At 38.4% G+C, this 19,246-nt stretch overlaps 1 protein-coding gene across 1 annotated transcript in view; it reads left to right on the top strand.

The window, feature by feature from the left end:
* The first annotated feature begins 3,897 nt into the window (after nt 1-3,897).
* Nucleotides 3,898-19,246, top strand: part of LOC124280019 — a 49,447-nt gene continuing 34,098 nt past the window's right edge. The window contains exon 1 of the mRNA XM_046715899.1: nt 3,898-4,079. Coding sequence (XP_046571855.1) covers nt 3,899-4,079 — 181 coding nt within the window. The 5' untranslated portion in view covers nt 3,898. The remainder of the gene's footprint in view (nt 4,080-19,246) is intronic.

Raw genomic sequence — 19,246 nt, forward strand, 5'->3', positions numbered from 1 at the left:
ACTCTCTCAAGGAAATGGTGATTCCTTATGGGCCACAATCACTGGAGGCCTTACTGAGACTAGTCAGACTAGCTGACAGTTCTTCAAGCCACCCTGTATGAGCCAACAATCACTGAGAAAACACAGTTCAACCTGTACGTTAATATGCGTCTTTATCTGGTAAACGAAAATAGCATCTTGACTCATTCACTGGCTTCGGTCCGTGTATAAGTGGTGAGGTTAAGACGAGCGAACTCTTTGACCGCCAGGCTACTCCACAGCCCACGCGTTGAACACTACTGTGTGTATATAGCGACGCTGATGTCCGCTTTGTAGCTGGCTGCAGGGACCAATACCTATTTATCGTGTTAACCTCTAGAAGGAATGGATATTCCACTCCGGTAGTGAGCAGAGTCCACGCTTTATTACCTTAATGCTGAGCGACAGGCAAACTACAGCAGTGACTACAATCACCATATTTTAAGGTAATGACAATTTCCCACAAAGTCACAACGGGGACAACAGAAATGGGTTCGCACTCTGTGGTGGCGCGTGGTCCTGTGCACAGAGCTCAGGTCACAAATCAGTTGAAGTTTAGCAACGTCGAGCTCGGACAATCCTTGGATGAGTGACCGTGTTTGGCAGCTTGACTCCTGAGAGTTTCTAGGACTTCAGTCCTGCCCCACAACGAAGCACATGTGATGCATGTGGTCTCACCTTAGGCAAGTGAGTTGTTCAAATTGCCTCTGTTCACCCAGCAGAAAATGGGTACCCGGTGGGATAAAGTCATGTGACTATAACCTTCTAGCGCCTAACAGGCAGCTTGGTTTATCCGGGGTAATAAGAATCAGATTCTGATTAAGCGCCGCGAGCAATCACTTGGTGAGACTGTGCGCTATAGAAGATGACTTACTATTATTACCCATATGGGGAATCGAACCCAGGCCTGTTATGTGATCCACGAACTCCTTTACCACTACACTACACACAAAAAGATACGTTACCCTCCCACCTTTATGAATTACTTAAAAACTGTTAGAAGGTATTAGTTTACAAGAAAGCTTTACAACATTTTACAATAACAAAATAAATTCTCAAATGCATTCATATTTAGGTGAAATGCATCTTTTCAGAAGAATTAAATTGTTCTATTTTCGTCCATGCCGAAATAAACCAGTAACAGTGATTTAGATGTCCAAAAGAAAGTTTGAAATAAAATTCTGCTTTGGGACAAAGATATAAACTATTTAAAGTGACGATTTTTCAGCTATTAAAACAAGAAACAACTGTTGTAGAGTGTGTACAATTATAAAATAATCATTTCTATGATTTCAGTCTGTTAAAACATTTTCTGCTGATTTGCATTAGTGAAAACAAGTAAAACGTGTCTTTGATATTGTGAAAAAATGTTTAGGAATTTCTACATTGGTCTTTGTTAACATTTGTGCTTGCAAAGTAACATTTTTCCATTTTCTTTTTACTATGGTGGCTCATTCGGGCCATCGCTTTATCGCCCTGAAGAAATCTAGGCGATATCGCGACAAAGCGATAGTACGACACGATATTGCGATATGGCGACACGATATAGCGATATTGCGATACAGACAAAAACGAAATAGCGATATCACGACACGACACGACATGACGATAACAAGACACGATATAGCGATAACGCAACACGAAATGGCAACAACTCGACACGACATTGCGATAACACGACACGAAATGGCAATAATACGACACGAAATGGCGATAACACGACGCGACATCGTGTCTTGCTATCGCCATATCGTGTCGAGTTATCACTATTTCGGTTTTGGGCCACCATAGTTTACACATAGCAATATCAATCGCCAAAACGCAGCAATACCCAAGCAGTATGTGCATCCATTTCACATGCAGAATGATTCTACAGGGTATATGAAGAGAGCCTAGAAAAGATGATATGATACACAATTACGAGAAATATGCCACGATTAACAGCTGAAGAGAGAGAAAGAGCCATCGGGATGGTGCAGATAGGGTCGACATACAATGCTGTTGTCAACGCCCTCGGATGCGACCGCATCACGGTTATAAGACTTATTCAGGGCTTCAGACAGACTGGTGTCACCGTAGACATACCAAAAAGTGGACGTCCACGCATCACAACGCCAGCTGAAGATACATGTAGGTACCTCCGTCATTAAGGAAGGAGGGTAACGTTTCTTTTGGCGTTTACTGTAGGCTATCCCACAACTCGGACTGGCTTAAACTTTCAAAAATAGCTGCATTGAAACTTTGTTAAAACATAATCGGGGTTATGTGAGACAAATTTACTTGGATCTTCAGTGTGATTTAGTATGTGGGGTGTAATTAAATTAAAATTCATCTTGTTTAGAACTTCCTGCCATCGTTTACTATAGAATTAGGTAAATGGCACACAACTCCAGAAGAAAAACTTGTAACCTCTGCGACACGTGTGATGTTGGCGATAAATTTTTCTGAACTCTCTTCATACATCATGGGAAAACATTGAACCCAAACCAGTATGTTAAAAGAAACCAAGGCCCGTAAACAAATAAGTGTTTAAAAATGTACGATCGTCCTTATAAACCATTACGCCACCCTATGTATTCTCAACTGTACATTTGTACCTGTTTTGCCGAGTATCCCGGCCTGAGCGTAATAAGAGCAATTTAAAATGTTTAAAATCCTATAAAATCCGGTTAAACTTAACTCCGTGGTATTCCAGATTCGGGTGATAATTGCCCTTAGCAAAACTATGCTTGTACAAAGAGGAGACTAAAGGGAGCAGGTCAGACTGGCTGGCTTGGTTGATGCCCTCTGCCCAGAGTTAGATTTAATAAATACTTCTTTCAAAATAATATAAGGTTACATGTGATACTTCACCACTTAACTCTCAAGCAGCCAAATTTTTCAAAACTTTACTTTGTCCAATGTTTTAATATGTATCAATATGCTGTATGTTCTCTGTGTCATATATGCCACCTTTGAGAATAAAATTGCTATTCTGTTCTGTTCAGTAAAAGGATTAGTAATATGTTTTGAGAAGGGCACAGGAGATAGGAGCGTGTTGTATACTCTGTAGTGACTCTGGGTCAGCTCATTAATTAAATAGGGGTGGACAGCATGGCTCTGCTAATTAGTGCACTCATTGAGTCTGTCTTTTGGGAGGTCTGTCTTTGTGAGTGAACCCTGTCACTGGATTTTCAAGTAGAGACACGATTATTTACTGCTCGCCATTTAGCCTCAAACAAGAACAAACAAGAAAAAACAAAACATGCTTGTGAATGATAATAATTCAAACTGACAGCAATGGTCCAAAATATCATTGTCATTTTCCATAGTACGTGTGAGTTAATTCTAGTAGCATTGACACTAACCCAACAAGTTTGATGCATAATAACAACTGGTTTCATGTTGAACTAAAATAATATATTTGTTTGTTGTTTAAAACGCCGCAATCTTCAATAGTCCAGCATTATGGCAGTGTCTGTAATAATCTGGATCAGACAACCCGGTGAGTACAAGCATCGATGGGATGCGATGACATGTGTCGCCAAAGTCATCGCATCGGCAGGCACAGGTTGCTGAAAACCAATTTGAACCCGGAGCTTCACGGGTATTGGAGGAAAATATAAGCAGAAAACATTTCAATGTTTCGTTTATGTATATACAGTATAGAATATCCTGGAGACAATATGTGCACAATTTCATTTTTATAACGTGAGCCTTCAGACGCTTTCTCCCCATACTATAGCATGCAAACTGTCTCGGCGAATCGATTCTGATTACTGGAACATCACGTGGAACTGATCGATGGGCTGAGCTTCGGAGTTTGACATTTCCAGGGGAATCCCCTAATGTAGAACGCCCTCTGTTGCACAGGGGAGGTAATCAGTGGTAGCTGCCGAAGATGGCGGCCGCCAGTCAGATGTTCTTGCTCTCTTTGTTTATGTTACTCACGTTCCGTTATGGGGACACAAAGACACCTTTAATAAGCGTAATCGAGGCATTAGAAAAGTTAGTGTTGTTTTATAAAAATAGTTATCAAGACTTTAACGTGGATGGACTGTTTGGATTGCGTGTTGTGGAAGGTAAGTTTCGTGTGTTGTCAGTGTCACTGACAATGTTGTGGATCCGACAATGACATGTTGAGCATCGTGCACGGATCTTGTGAATTATTTTCTTTGTCGATGGCTCCTTTTAGTTATCACAAATGTGTTGCATACAAAATTCACATCATATATATCCTGATTTGCCTTGTACCAGTATGGAATTAGAATATGTCGCTTTCTTCCTCCACCCACCCCGCCTTGTTGCCCCGCCCCTCTCTAGTGTTGGGCTCCCCCACATGCATTTTTCACGCGCTCATATTAACTGATGAAAGCACGCGAATGCATCAAAATCAAATAAGTTAATTATCAATTACAAAAATATATTGAGTATGTCTTTGTAAAGTATCTAGTATTAGATCTGCAACTCTGGGCAAAAAATTATAAGTAAAATTGCTCCGGGGGGATAATAATGTTTTCACTCTCTCAAGTTTCAGTCAACATAATTTTACCTGGGTCAGTGTTTGAAAATATTCAAAATATTTGCAGCTGTGAACCATTGTGTTAATCATAATCTGTCAATCAGCATAGCCTTCACTGCTGCTATAATATATATTTACAAGGCCATTTCCTTAGCCTTGTGAAACCTGATTCAATATGTTTTAAGTATTATTCTTTCAAATACTTATTATTGAGGCTGTGAGGATATTTTTTATATGATCACTTTGCAAATTCAAACATATGGTACTTTTAAAACAGCATACGAGCCATATGGCTGCAAGTATTCCATTTTTATGTTGTCTGGTGCGATTAATGATGTTACTCTAGTTTCGATTAATGTAGTATGTATAACATAACTGATACAAATGTGTTTATTGCATCTATGCATAAGAAAAATCCTCTTTTAGCTCAGTATAAAATCCTTATATTTGGACATGTTTTTCAAGTAAAAGCACATTTATTTGGTTAAGTATTCAGCTTAAACGTTTCCTTTCAAAGACATAACCTAAAATGTCCACCACAGTTACATTTGGCACACAATATATGACTGTGCTCTATTTTCGATAAGATAAGCGAAACATTGTATTTTTAGAAACAAGAACAATATGCTGAGAACCATTGATGATGCAATGATGTGTGATTTTTGTCAGTTTGATTAACTCAATCAGCTGGATATATGAGATGCTCAGATATGTTACATCTCAAGTGTTCGTAACTTATAAACATGACTAACACACTGACATGGTAGAAGTTCTGTGTGAGACATGTCATCTGTCTACTAGTGTTTGATTGCCAACAGGCAAATTCGTAACCATGGTAACCTGTTATGTGTATAATCCAGACATTAATGTGGACCTTTCTTTTTGTGAACCTAGTGATTCTAGGTAATGATTTTGGACATCCTAGTGTGACCACAGTTCCACAATAATTAGAATGAAAAATATTTATTAAGCATGGCCGAATTAGAACCAGCATTGATTAGGCGTATGGTGCCATTTGTTTGTTACAATATTTAGCGATTGAGAGAAAAAGGGATGAACATGTAAGTAAAATTATATATACATGCTACCATATAGCAGATTTAATATTTATGAATCAAATACATTTATTAATTTTATGGACACATATTATTCTGTAGTTTATTTTATAATGGTGAATTTACTGGAGACAAATAGCAACAATTAAGACAATTTACATGATAATATTAACTTTTAATTAAAGAAAACATTTGTATAAGTCCCTAAAGATGTTAATGATGACAATCAACCAGTGCCTTGACAAGGGTCGATTTAGTGCTTTATTACTTGCACTTGTGCAACCCAATATTACCTAGTTATTAGTCTAACTTGCACCAGGTGCAAGTCAATTTTTGAGTGGGTAAAGGTTTGAATAAAACATCTAAATAATTCAATAGCATATTCTTTGATGACATATTGTAGTAAAAGCAGTGCAACTGGAATTTGCCTGGTGCAACTAGGTTTCTGTTTTAGGTTGCACCTGGTGCAAGTAGGTTAACATCTCTTAAATCGAGCCCTGCCTGAACAATGACTGATCTGAAACCTGGAATAGGTGGCAATATCTTGTGTCAGGTTTTACAATAATTATCATACAACTACATATAGTCATGCTCAGGTATATATGATATCTAGAAAAAAACTTGAGTTTATCCACATTGGAAGAGGGATGGTGCCTTTAAATAATATATCTGATTTCAAGTCTTGTGATGTGTTTTAGAGCTGGGTGTGATATGGCTAGCACAGATACCCACCCACCATTGTGACAGCAGCGGAAGCAGTGTACACCATGCAGATGATAGGGGATCATATTGACTAGGGAAGGGTTTCATTATGAGGGCCAGATTTCCTAGTATTTGTGTTATTTTATTTATGTGTCATTTTATGGGAGAAAGCTAATCCATAATTAAATGTAACTATAGTATATATTACAAAGTGTGAAATTCCTTGAGTTCATGTTGTGGTGTCACATTGTAAGTGATTCATGATGAACCTGATGGTTCAGAAACTACAAAGTGTCATCAATCAAAAAGAAAAGGCACAGAACAAAGACTGCGGCTTACCTTGATTACAACTGCTTATTATCTAGCTCATGATGAAATGCCATCCTGTGAGTCCAAAGATAGATCAAAGGTTTATCATTTTTTCAGTGCATTTGAATTTCTAAGGTCACACAATAACATCTCTTTGAGTACCATGCAGAACACTTGAAAAAAATACATTTGTGTTATTACCATAAACATAAATCAAAGGGTGATCCAAATGTCGCACACTATTGGCAGTATTAACACGATAAATAATGACTCAAAAAGAACAAATGCGCATGTTGTTGTTTATTTTTTGTTTAATGGAATTTTCCAGCTATATGTTGGCGGTCTGTAAATAATTGAGTCTGGACCAGACAATCCAGTGATCATCATAAGCATTATCTTTGCTATTGGAATAAAATGACACACTGTTAGTCACCTCTTGTGACAAGCATGGGATGCAAGATAAATTTTAAACCGGATCTTCATGAATTGCATCTGCATTAGACTTGCACAAGTCTTTAAGGTAAACATTAATAGTTTAAATAATAATTTCTTAAAAATAATAAATAACAGACTGATGGGGTCCTTAGACGGTCGGCTTAGTAGACCTGCCTCTTCAAAGGATAGAATTACTGTACTTCGATGGGCTCAGCATTCAGTACAGCCTTGGAACAAGGCTACATCTGCATCTGAGACAGGGGTGGAAATAACTTTAAAATTGCTAGTGTACTTCGGTACAGTGGCACATGTATGATTACTTACCCTGATAATTTTCCCACTATACCGTCCGATTTCCTTGTTGATTTTTTAAGTAAACAACATAATTAACATTGGAAAGTCAACTGGACACCGGTACAGCGTGATATACGAATTTGCTTGACCGACAGAAAAAAACACTGGACTCGGACGTCGGGCAATGGGTTATTTCCATCCCTGTGAAAGCAGCATTGGAATGAGTGAGTGAATGTAGTTTTGTGCCATTCAGCCATATTCCAGCTACATCATCATGACATACAAATAATGTAGTCTGACAAACAAGTGACTGATATCATGAGCAAACATTCCACCTGGCCACCTGGCCACCCGATCCAACTGCAACCAGTAATACGATACAGGAATCTATTATGACTCAGGTCCCCATCAGAACAATATTTTTTAATATTAATAGTTTATGTACAGTAACCATGGTAACCGTTAGCATTAAATATGTATAATTATACACAAGGTTACAAGATATTCTATCAAGGCCACCTGTCAATGATTTGATACATCTTAATGCCCCCAGACATAGCAGTACAGTCAGACCTCCAGATGAACTGCATATTTACATGAAGCACACACTATGTATCACCATAATCCGATTGAGTGCGAGTTACTTGCATATAAATAATGTATAAAACAATAGCTTAACAACACTCGTGTAATTATGCTTTTTGACCTTTTCAGCTTGCACACCTGTATGTCTTTACAGATCGTTATCTACTGATTGATTGATGTATGTACATGTTATATTTAGGATTACACACTTGCCGAGAGCGCAGCCTCACACAAAGTCAGTGGTGTAGGCTACCAGTTGTCCGACTCAACTCAACAAAAGTACTAGAGTCTGCACTTTACTGAGCAAGTGTAATCTCAAATGTAACATGTTACATTTGACGACTTTCTAAATGACATTTTGTATTCATGATTGATTGATGTATGTACAGTGGTGGTGGGGTAGTGGTTAAAGCGTTTGCTCGTCACGCCGAAGACCCAGGTTCTATTCCCCAAATGGGTACAATGTGTGAAACCTATTTCTGGTGACGAAGGCGTCAGTCCAACTCGCCCCAGAGATGTTTCACTGGATTCAAATCAGGACTAAGAGGTGGCCAAACCATTGTCTGGATGTGGTGATTGGCCAGGAATTGTCCTGTGATAATGTCCGAGTGGGCGCGGGCATTATCGTGTTGGAACTGCAACTGTGGTCTGGGTCTAAAGAACGTTACGACAACAGGCCTTAAGACTTCGTCAATGTAGCATCGTGCAGTTATGCCCCTTCCACGACCTTGACCGTTGTTTTGAAAGATTACAGGTGGTACATGCCTTCCCCCAGCTTATTCCCCCCCACATCATAAGGGATGGCCGACCCCAGCGGTCACTTTCCAGAACACATGGGTCTCTGAAACGTTCATTTCGTCGACGCCATACTCTCACTCTCCCATCTGCAACATGGACACAAAAACAACTTTCGTCTGAGAAAACAACGTTCTGCCACTGTGCATATTTCCAATGCTGATGTTTGCGAGCCCATACTAAGCGCAGACGACAGTGCCGTGGCGTCAAAATCGGTCCAACATAGGGTCTCCTACAGTGTAGCCGGTGTGCTCTCAAACGTCGATGCACAGTGTTTCCTGAAATTGGTCTGTTGTGAATCCCAATTGTCTGACGGGCTGTAACAGTAGCTGGAAGAAAACGGTTGCAAAGATGTGACATTACGATGTAACGGTCTTGCCTGTATGACATCACTCGTGGCCTGCCATCTCTAGGTCAATCTCTCACCCGAATTCGTTTGATTTTGGCGTTCAATCAGTCAGTAAATTGTCGTCCGATGTACACCCATATGTTGTGCAATGTTGACAACACATGCGTTTCTATGATGCGTTTCTGTTGTTTTTCCCATAAAAATGTTCAATAATTAGATTCAGTTGTCACGTCTAATCTGACGTTAACAACTATTTCAGAAGTTAATTTCGAGAATTGGTTTAAAATAATATTTAACATGCACATTCGTTATGATTGTAAAGTAGATAAGACAATTATGGAAATTTCAAAAACAAAGATGAATGTCGCGTTTCTTTTGGAACTAAGTATATATAGCTGTTGTGAGTTTCACTGATATGTGACATGCTTGGGGCTTTGTCGGACAGATGCAAATTAGAAGGCACCTGAGACATTTTAAACAGAGTTTTAAGCAAAATAATGTTTACTCCTTTGAGAGGGCATTTAGAAGTTGGTGCATTCAGGATGGATAACAATATATGGATGAACAACTTCTTTATTACACTCACAGAGAATGACATTTCAGTGTAGGTTCTAACATTGTCATCAATTACTTGATAACGGTGTTACAACCTACACCGAAACATCACTGTCACTGTTAAAAAGATGTTGTTCATCCACATTTTCTTATCCATCTTTAATGTTTACGCTTTGGTTTATAAATGACTGGATCCAAGGGGCTAAAAATATATAAAGTAAAAATACACATTGTCAGTACACAATGTGAAAAATAGCCTGTGAGTAAATACTGAATGATCAATAAAATTTATCTGCAGCCCTGTCACAACAGAGCAATATAATGATCAATGTGACACACCCTTATTCATTTTGAATCTTCGATCTTCATTTAAATATTCCACAAAGATGTTTTGTACACTAATAGAAGTATTTATTTCAGTGTTTGAAATTAACATGGCTACAAGTCCAAGACAAATAAAACATGTAACATTTCCTCATAGACTACCATTTTATCAAAAGTCTGCATCAGATTATTTTCTTGCACCAGTGACAATAAAATTTAAAATGCAGCATTACGCGAGTTTCACAAGGAAATATTCAGTTCCTGTTGTGTATGTAGAAAAAGAAGTAACTTGAATAGGTCTTCTTTCTGACATCGAACTAAGTCTTCTGTCAGTGATACATCCCTGCCTATAGCCCCTAAACTGCTGGACGCTTAGTTGATTTTGAACTTCCCTCATGGTGAGACTTTCTGCTTGACACGGTCAAGTGGTCTTGTGGATAGCATCTGTGCTGAGGAAGGTGCTTCCATCTCAGGGCTCGATTTACTGCTTTGTTACTTGCTCTGGTGCAACCCAATATTACAAAGTGCAACCTAGTTATCAGTCTAACTTGCACCAGGTGCAAGTCAATTTTTAGTGGGTAAACTTCTGAAGGAAACATGTACATGATTCAATAGCATGATTCCTTCATTACATATTACAATAAAAGCAGTGCAACTGGAATTTGGCTGGTGCAATTTGGTTTTATCTTAGGTTGCACCTGGTGCAAGGAGGTTAACATCTGTTAAATCGAGCCCTGCATCTCGCCTGCATCATACCAGAACATGTGAACAGATGGTACTTGTTATTGCCCTGTCTGGTGCTCTGCATTATCGGGATAAAACAAGAACTGGTCAGCGTGGTGTATACTGTGTATAAATGGGTATTCATGTTAAACTGCAAGATTCTATATCTGTAGGCATGGTTCTTGTTTTCAGGGTTTTACACAGACTTTGAAAAAAGAGAGTCATGGTGACCCACAGTATTTATTTTTGGGAGTCATTTTCAGTATTTGGGAGTCATTAAAATTGTAGCGTAATATTTATGTATGTATATCAAAAGGCAAAGATTTTATTGTTTTGTGTTGTATTGTCATTCATATGTTAGTAAATAAACAGTATAGTTTTCACAGTTCAGTAATAACAAACTCGAGTATGCTGAACAAATAATCAGGCTTGTGATTTATTCTCTGTAACATAGTTATCAACATGAATTGAAAGAAATATCTAAATTACTGAAGACCTCACGAAAACTATCATTGTTTGCTTATCAGATCAATTTTATTGACTCTGAACTGAATTGTGAGGGAAACTCATAAAACTTGCATCAAGCTTGACTCGTATGATAATATTTTGAGAGTCTTTTACAAAATTGTTGCGTCAAATACGCAGGAATCACGCGTCATGTAAAACCCTGTGTTTGTCTCTTTTGTTTGTTGTTTAACACCTCACTGAGCAATTTTCCAGCTATATGATGGTGGTCTTTACAAAATTGTGTCTGGACCAGACAATCCAGTGATTGACACCATGAATATCGATCTATGCAATCGCTGTAGGCATGAATGAAAAAAAACAGCATTACATGCAGAACTTCAAGCGCATGTACGTCCATATGTAAGTGCAATAATCTTGAACACAACACTGGATCCAATTTTACCACACTTCCACACTGTCAAAGTGTATCAAGTCTGTGTCAACCCAGGGCGATGGGGTAGCCTAGTGGTTAAAGCATTCACTCATCACGTCAAAGACTCAGGTTCGATTCCCCACATGGGCACAATGTGTGAAGCCCATTTTTTGTGTGATATGCTGGAATATTGCTAAAAATGGTGTAAAATAACACTCATGCACTCGCGCATTGTTTTAGCACAAGCTGGGATGAAGGTGTTTTCATCTTTTAGGCTGGTTCCTTGCTTTCTTTGCCCTGTAGCATCTTTATAAATGTAAAAAACAGGTTTTTGTGTGGATTTACTTTTCTGACAATCTAATGGACATGATGGACTTGTGCCAGTGTGTCTGAGGGCTGCCTAGAGACCCCTTGCGTAATGCTCCGATCTTCTCTCTGACAGAGGTAATCAATCATATTTTCATAACAGAAGATAGAAGCTGATTGTATAGATCAAGAACCATTAACCGTGGATACCATTTTCAATTATTTAGAGGATTTTCATAACTGTAGCAAGTTTGTCTCTCCATCAATGTCCCTTTTGTCTGACTGAAAGAAAGCTGCACACAAATGATTCATCTTCTACGTTTTTGAGTTGAATCATTGTAACTGAATAATTGTCTTGCAATTTGATAGTCTATCACGAGAGAAGGTTGTATGTAAAATCCCGGAACCAGTTAGATGGCTAAATGCTGAGCAATCTCGAATATATACCTATCAAATATAATGGGTTTTTGGGGAAACTCAAGAGGCATTTATTTCTGTAGAATTATAAGGAGAATGGTCTGGGAGTCAGTTTAGACTAACACTTAGTTTCTGAATACCTCTTGGATCATGTATGTTCTGATGATGTGCTTCGTTCAGGGTCAAGTTATAGACGGGATATATAAATTAGCATTGATTTTAAACTGTCACCTTATATGTGGGATCACACTATACGCAATGAGTGAGTCTAGTTCTACGCTGCCCTCAGCAAATATTCTAGCTATATGGTGGCGGTATGTAAATAATCAAATATGAACCAGACAATCCATTGATCAACAGATCAACGCAATTGGGCTATACGCAGCAATATATGGTATACATAATTTTGATAGAAACAAACAATTCCTTTTAAATTGCAAAAAGAGCTCCAGTGAGATGGGAGATTCAGAATTTGTGGAAATCTAGACTTGCTTCATTTAGGGCTTTCGCATTGCAGGGAGGGCTAGGCTGTAGGGGAAATAATGTGGCTCAGGGGCTATGAAACTGACTAGGAAGCAATAATGCCATCACTTCCCGTGAATCTCTTTGCCTTTTCGATCAGCTGGTCATGAGACTGGATCATGGATTCACCCTGATCTGGTATTCTCACTGGTATTCTCAGGTAACCTCAGATAAATAATGCAAACATATTTCATTTGTCAGTTCTCTGTGTTATTTCTGTTCTATGATTGTTTTCGTACAACCTTGAACTTCACTGAAAATTGTCACACTGGCCTACAAAGATGTCAATAAAATTTTATGACATTGTATGATGCAAAATTGCCTTCTGAGGCTTCTGAGAAAAAACAAGAAGAACATTATTGATTTTTGTGGGGGAGTTTGAAATTGCTAAACCTAAAGGTGAAGGAATAGTTAAATATATTATTAGCTTTATCCATGGAACTGGTAAGCCTAACCTTTTTTCAGAAAACTGATTTTTTGAAAGGGTAGAGATTGGGTTGGGTGGTGTGTGAGGGGCTGTTGGAGGAAGTGGCTGGGCGGTACGGACACACACTTGTTTTGAAAATAGCAGCGGAACCTCCATGATTTTGTTTGTGAAAATACTGTTATATATGATGAGACTTCACTACAATACATTTGGCTTTCATATCAGGGACGGATACAGCTTTTGAGAAAGGGGGGGTGCACACTATTGAGAAAAGGAGGGGTGCACACTTCAATTTCACCTGAGTTTCAATGGTCATTTAACAAACTTTCAGCACAAAGGGGGGGGTGCGTACCCCTGCACCCCCCCCCTCTGGATCCGCCTATGCATATGATTTGTGGATCTGTGAAGATCCAGGTTAGAATTGGTCTTCAGTAACCCATGCTTGTCGTAAGACTCGACTAACAGGATCGGGTGGTCAGGCTCGTTGACTTGGTTGACATATGACATCGTATCATAATTGCGTAGATCATTGCTCATGCCGTTCATCACTAGATTGTCTGGTCAGACTTGATTATTTACAGACTGCCGCTATATAGCTGGAATACTGCTGAGTGTGGCGTAAAACAACAAACCAACCACTCACATGATTTGTGTCCTGATACAGTACTTTTGTTTCATAAGTTCATACTCTCTCCCTTTTTGCAATTAAATCACAACCCTCAGTTATTTTATGTAAATTGCAGACAGCAAAGATGGATATAGTGGGAGCTATACTTTAAAGCTTGTGAAGATTCCGTTATTTATAGCCAACCAGAGAATCTGCAAAAACTGCTTCTATCTCTATTATTATTCATGTTTTTTCATAAATATAAAATGTAATGTATGCATGGCAGTACAGGGGTATAACATCGATGTATTGTGGGAGCCTCATTATAAGACGTTGCTGTATTGCCGTATCATTACACTAAATTAGCAGTGTCAAATGGTTTCCTGCATGGCAGTACAGGGGTATAACATCGATGTATTGTGGGAGCCTCATTATAAGACGTTGCTGTATTGCCGTATCATTACACTAAATTAGCAGTGTCAAATGGTTTCCTGCATGGCAGTACAGGGGTATAACATCGATGTATTGTGGGAGCCTCATTATAAGACGTTGCTGTATTGCCGTATCATTACACTAAATTAGCAGTGTCAAATGGTTTCCTGGATGGCAGTACAGGGGTATAACATCGATGTATTGTGGGAGCCTCATTATAAGACGTTGCTGTATTGCTGTATCATTACACTAAATTAGCAGTGTCAAATGGTTTCCTGCATGGCAGTACAGGGGTATAACATCGATGTATTGTGGGAGCCTCATTATAAGACGTTGCTGTATTGCCGTATCATTACACTAAATTAGCAGTGTCAAATGGTTTCCTGCATGGCAGTACAGGGGTATAACATTGATGTATTTTGGGAGCCTCATTATAAGACGTTGCTGTATTGCCGTATCATTACACTAAATTAGCAGTGTCAAATGGTTTCCTGCTTCTCATATTGACAGTGATCTAAATACACATTTATACATCAACGACTTCTAGCGATTAGATCACATTTGCCATGACAATTATCAGATGACTTTAGTCATTTTCACTGTAACAGGATCATAATATTTGCGTGTTGTCACTTGACATTACACAGAAATGCATGGCCATCATTAGCAGTATGAAATACATATTGGTATGGAATAAATATCTCCTGATGTTTATAAGAGTAGAAGTGAAACTTAAGAATAGCTCTTAAAATTCTGATTGTAAAACATATACATAGCAGCTTGGATATAAGCTGATTTTATTGTGTCACTTCCAATGGCCAACACGTGGCTTTAAGGTACATGACTGAGCAGTCAGGGATATCCCAGATGTATACATCTGTCATGATTCACTCTCGTGTTCGGTGAATTGAACCGTATTCCTTCACCAATTCAATTTGTCTTTGTCAATCACAAGAATCAAATATTCATGAAAATTATAAGTCTGTCATACATACCCTCAAACAAATACCTTGTGATCTATAGCCCGTTTTTATATTGTATTGTTGTCTATAGTGATATCTTTTTTATGATATCGTACTAGTTTTAGATTAAGAGCTGTGATACTCTAGTAGTTTTAATGTCCTTCGATGACAGATTTTTATGTTGTAAATTTATTGATTTTAATGTTGATATAAATTGTTTTAGTCACGATATGGCTGAAATATTGCCGATGTGACATTAAATATTAACTCACTCACTGAAACAAATACACCCAGTACAGACCATGTAATCTGGGATATGTGGCGGGTGTAGATTACCACAATTTTTATTACATTTTATGGGTATGCTTTTGGAACCGTTTGTTCTGAAACTAGTGAAAGATGTTTGTGAAGAAATTTATAAAAATGGTGTTTTTTACTTGAATTTGTCTGCTATTTATCAAAGTGAGATATGCGAAAGGGTAAGCCATCCAACCGCAAATGATTATAGTTAACACTATTATATATTTCCTAATAATGGTCACTGGTCATTATCATTGAAAATTAGGTTAAAACATGTCAAATAATATATATATTATAATATCAACTGGTGATGTGTTTTGGCATTCAGGAAAAATTTCATATTTGCGACCCTGTATTCGTGATTTGCATTGTATTCACCTCATTATAAGCGGATTGATTTCGTGTCGCCTGCCATGATATTGCTGGAATATTGCTAAAAGCGGCGTATAACTAAACTCACGCACTCACTCATAGTGGATCCCTTGCAACCCTTCATGTGTAGTATCACATAATAGACAAAACCCATTGGACGTGGTGGCCTGTGGTCCTGTGCACAGAGCTCAGGTCACAAATCAGTTGAAGTTAAGCAACGTCGAGCCCGGATAGTCCTGGGATGGGTAACCGTGTTTGGCAGCTTGACTCCTGAGAGTTTCTAGGACTTCAGTCCTGCCCCACAACGAAGCACATGTGATACATGTGGTCTCACCTTAGGCAAGTGAGTTTGTTCCAAATTGCCTCTGTTCACCCAGCAAAAAATGGGTACCCGGTTGGATAGTCATGTGACTATAACCTTCTAGTGCCTAACAGGCAGCTTGGGTTATCCGGGGTACTAAGAATCAGATTCTGATTAAGTGTTACGAGCAAACACTTGGTGTTTGGAGATTGTGCGCTATAGAAGATGACTTATTATTATTATATTATTATAGGAGAATTGTTATGTCTTCGTTTGGTCATTAACACTGTCCCAACCAGGGCTGGCTGTCAGTATGGATCAAAGAGATCTTTAATTGTTAAAAAATATCAATGGATGTTTGATAAGTATTGGAGAATTTCGTTAAAGCACAGATGAAAAAGATGTCCACAAGACCACATTTCACGCTGCAAGTGAGTCGTAATACATCTATGCATGGGTTATTAACAAAACCAGCTGTTTTAACAAAATTTAAAAGTGGATGGTGAATAAATACATAAATATTGTGTGAGTAAATTAATAATTCTTCATATTGATCATATTATATATCATTTTATTAAGGTTTTTAGCCAGCCCTAGTCAATACACCTGCACAGATGTTTCGATAAAGGTGATGGTTGTACTGGTTAGAACTCTATAATTGGTTTAAACAGTGTTGGTTTAAACTGGATCGTCAACAGCTGCAATGCCTATTAGAAGATTTTTGCAATGTGAAAATATGTATATAACCTACCTAAACACATAATGGGCGAAAAAAGTTTTAATGTCAAATACTAGTATATATAAATGTACAAAAAAGTCTAATGCGCTTTAAAGTATGTCAAGTATGTGAAGCCCATTTCTGGTGTCCCCCGCCGTGATATTGCTGGAGTATTGCTAAAAACGGCGTAAAACCAAACTCAGTCAGTCAGTCAAAGGCATTTGTTCACATCACATGTGCATGAACAGATTCCATTAGTCTGTTTGCCTCAGATGACAGAGTGATATTTTCAAATGACGTTTTTAAGATGATATCCTTCTATACAAACGAAACAGTTTGACTGTATAGTCCATTTGAGTTCAAATGAGAACGATGAATGATTCTAAGTTGCCTAGCGGTTAGAACAATCGAAAAAAGAAATACATTATCAGACAATAAAGGTATAATTTTTTTATGACGTAACAATTGAATGACGTTATCCCGTCACTGTGCCATTTTAGTGTGCCCCTTCGTAATCGAACCATTTTACATTTCGTCACAATGTAAGCGACGCCACGATGCATGTCATTTGTCATTGCCTTGTACGGCCTCCTACAGTAAACTACTCCGTTGCATCCCGTTTCTTGGTTTGCAGTTTCTTCACGCAGCTTACATCACTGGTGGAAACATTACGTTTATGTTTTACGACGGTTAAAATGTGTCAATTCGACTCACAAGTTTTCAGCGACACGGTAACGTTCGCAATGTTTACATTCCCACAATGGAATCGTGGAATGTCGCTTGACTACTCAGCTTCATCTGGATGTACTGATCTAAACTTACGTTGGTAGTAGAAATGCGACGTTCATATTGCCCCATATGGTTTAGGTTAATGTCAGATGTAATTAAAATAATTCAGAGAGAGGATTCTTAATTTAGGTCACCGACACCGTCGTTCGTTTTAAATTAATTGTAATTATCCTTAGAAAGTATTAAATTTGGCATCTTAGAAAAGAAATACAGTTCGCTCTACCACCATGTATAGTGTAATAAAGCACACTTTCGCCCTGAACTATTATAACGTTAAAGCACTCGGATGCAAGCATCCTCGTACTTTAACTATAATAGTTCAGGGCGAAAGTGTGTTTTATTACACTATACATGGTGGTAGTGCGAACCGTATTTCTTAATTAAATAACTTGAAATAGGGATAAGTGCTCAAAACATAGATAAGACACATGGTCCTGAAACCTCTGTACCCTACAGGATCTGAAATCTGACGTTTGATCACGGAAAAAGTTAAGAAACCATCACGTAGTATTGTGCTATTTTCACGCTTCATAGTGAGGGGTGACAAATGGCTGGTGGAACAGCACCAGCACACATTCAGGTGCAACTCAGCACAGCCAGTTGAGATGACCCCAGCAAGCCAGGAGCTGTTCCATCAGCCATTTGTCACCCCACGGTGTGAAAATAGCAAAATATATATAACTCGAACTTGTGATAAGTGCACAAAACATAAATAAGAGACATGGTCCTAACCTCTGTACCCAACAGAATCAGAAATCTGACTTTTTTTTATCGATCACGGAAAAAGTTGTTTTCGAAACCATCATATAAATCATTTGTCGTTCTCATTTGAACCCAAACGGACAATATGTCTGTGTACAGGCATTGCAGTAACATCTCAGGCGTTGAACATGCCACATGTGAAGCTTTGTCGGTATTCTCTTAAAATAGTATGATACCATTGCAATAGGTAACTGTACACCTCCACTTTTGTTAGTCATATTTTTGTCTCTCCATGATGCACAAAATTCTCACAATATGGAAAGTGCTTATTTTAAGCAGAATGACATTCTTGTACCTATCAAAAGTTTAGTTGTATATTTGATGAACTAGCATATAAAGTTGTTTTAGTTTTGAGTTAGGTCTGTTTCTCTATTGTCTGATTTAATTTCATGAAACATTCTGAACAAATAGGAGCTAGCCCAGTCATCTAAAGGGCTACACTTCACCATGCAGAGTTGCTTCCCTTGGTCATGCCAGAAACCTATGATCATTGGTTCAAATCCTAGTTTGCCCCAATATATTTCTAGGTCTGTTAACACCATGTCCTCACTTGTGTGTTTTAAAAAAAGTGTTTAACATCTGACACCCACATGATACCAGGCTTTTCTTCCACATTGGGGTAGCCTAGTGGTTAAAGCCTTCAGTCGTCACGTCGAAGGCCCGGGTTCGATTCCCCACATGGGTCCAATGAGTGAAGCCCATTTCTGGTGTCCTCCGCAGTGATATTGCTGGAATATTGCTACAAGCAGCATAAAACTGAACGCACTCTAACCAAATACCAAAATGAATGTTCAAACAAGGTGTAT

The sequence above is a fragment of the Haliotis rubra genome, unplaced genomic scaffold, assembly GCF_003918875.1.
Source record: "Haliotis rubra isolate DU_JTF1 unplaced genomic scaffold, ASM391887v1 Scf26, whole genome shotgun sequence".
In the NCBI taxonomy this organism is placed as follows: Eukaryota; Metazoa; Mollusca; class Gastropoda; order Lepetellida; family Haliotidae; genus Haliotis; species Haliotis rubra.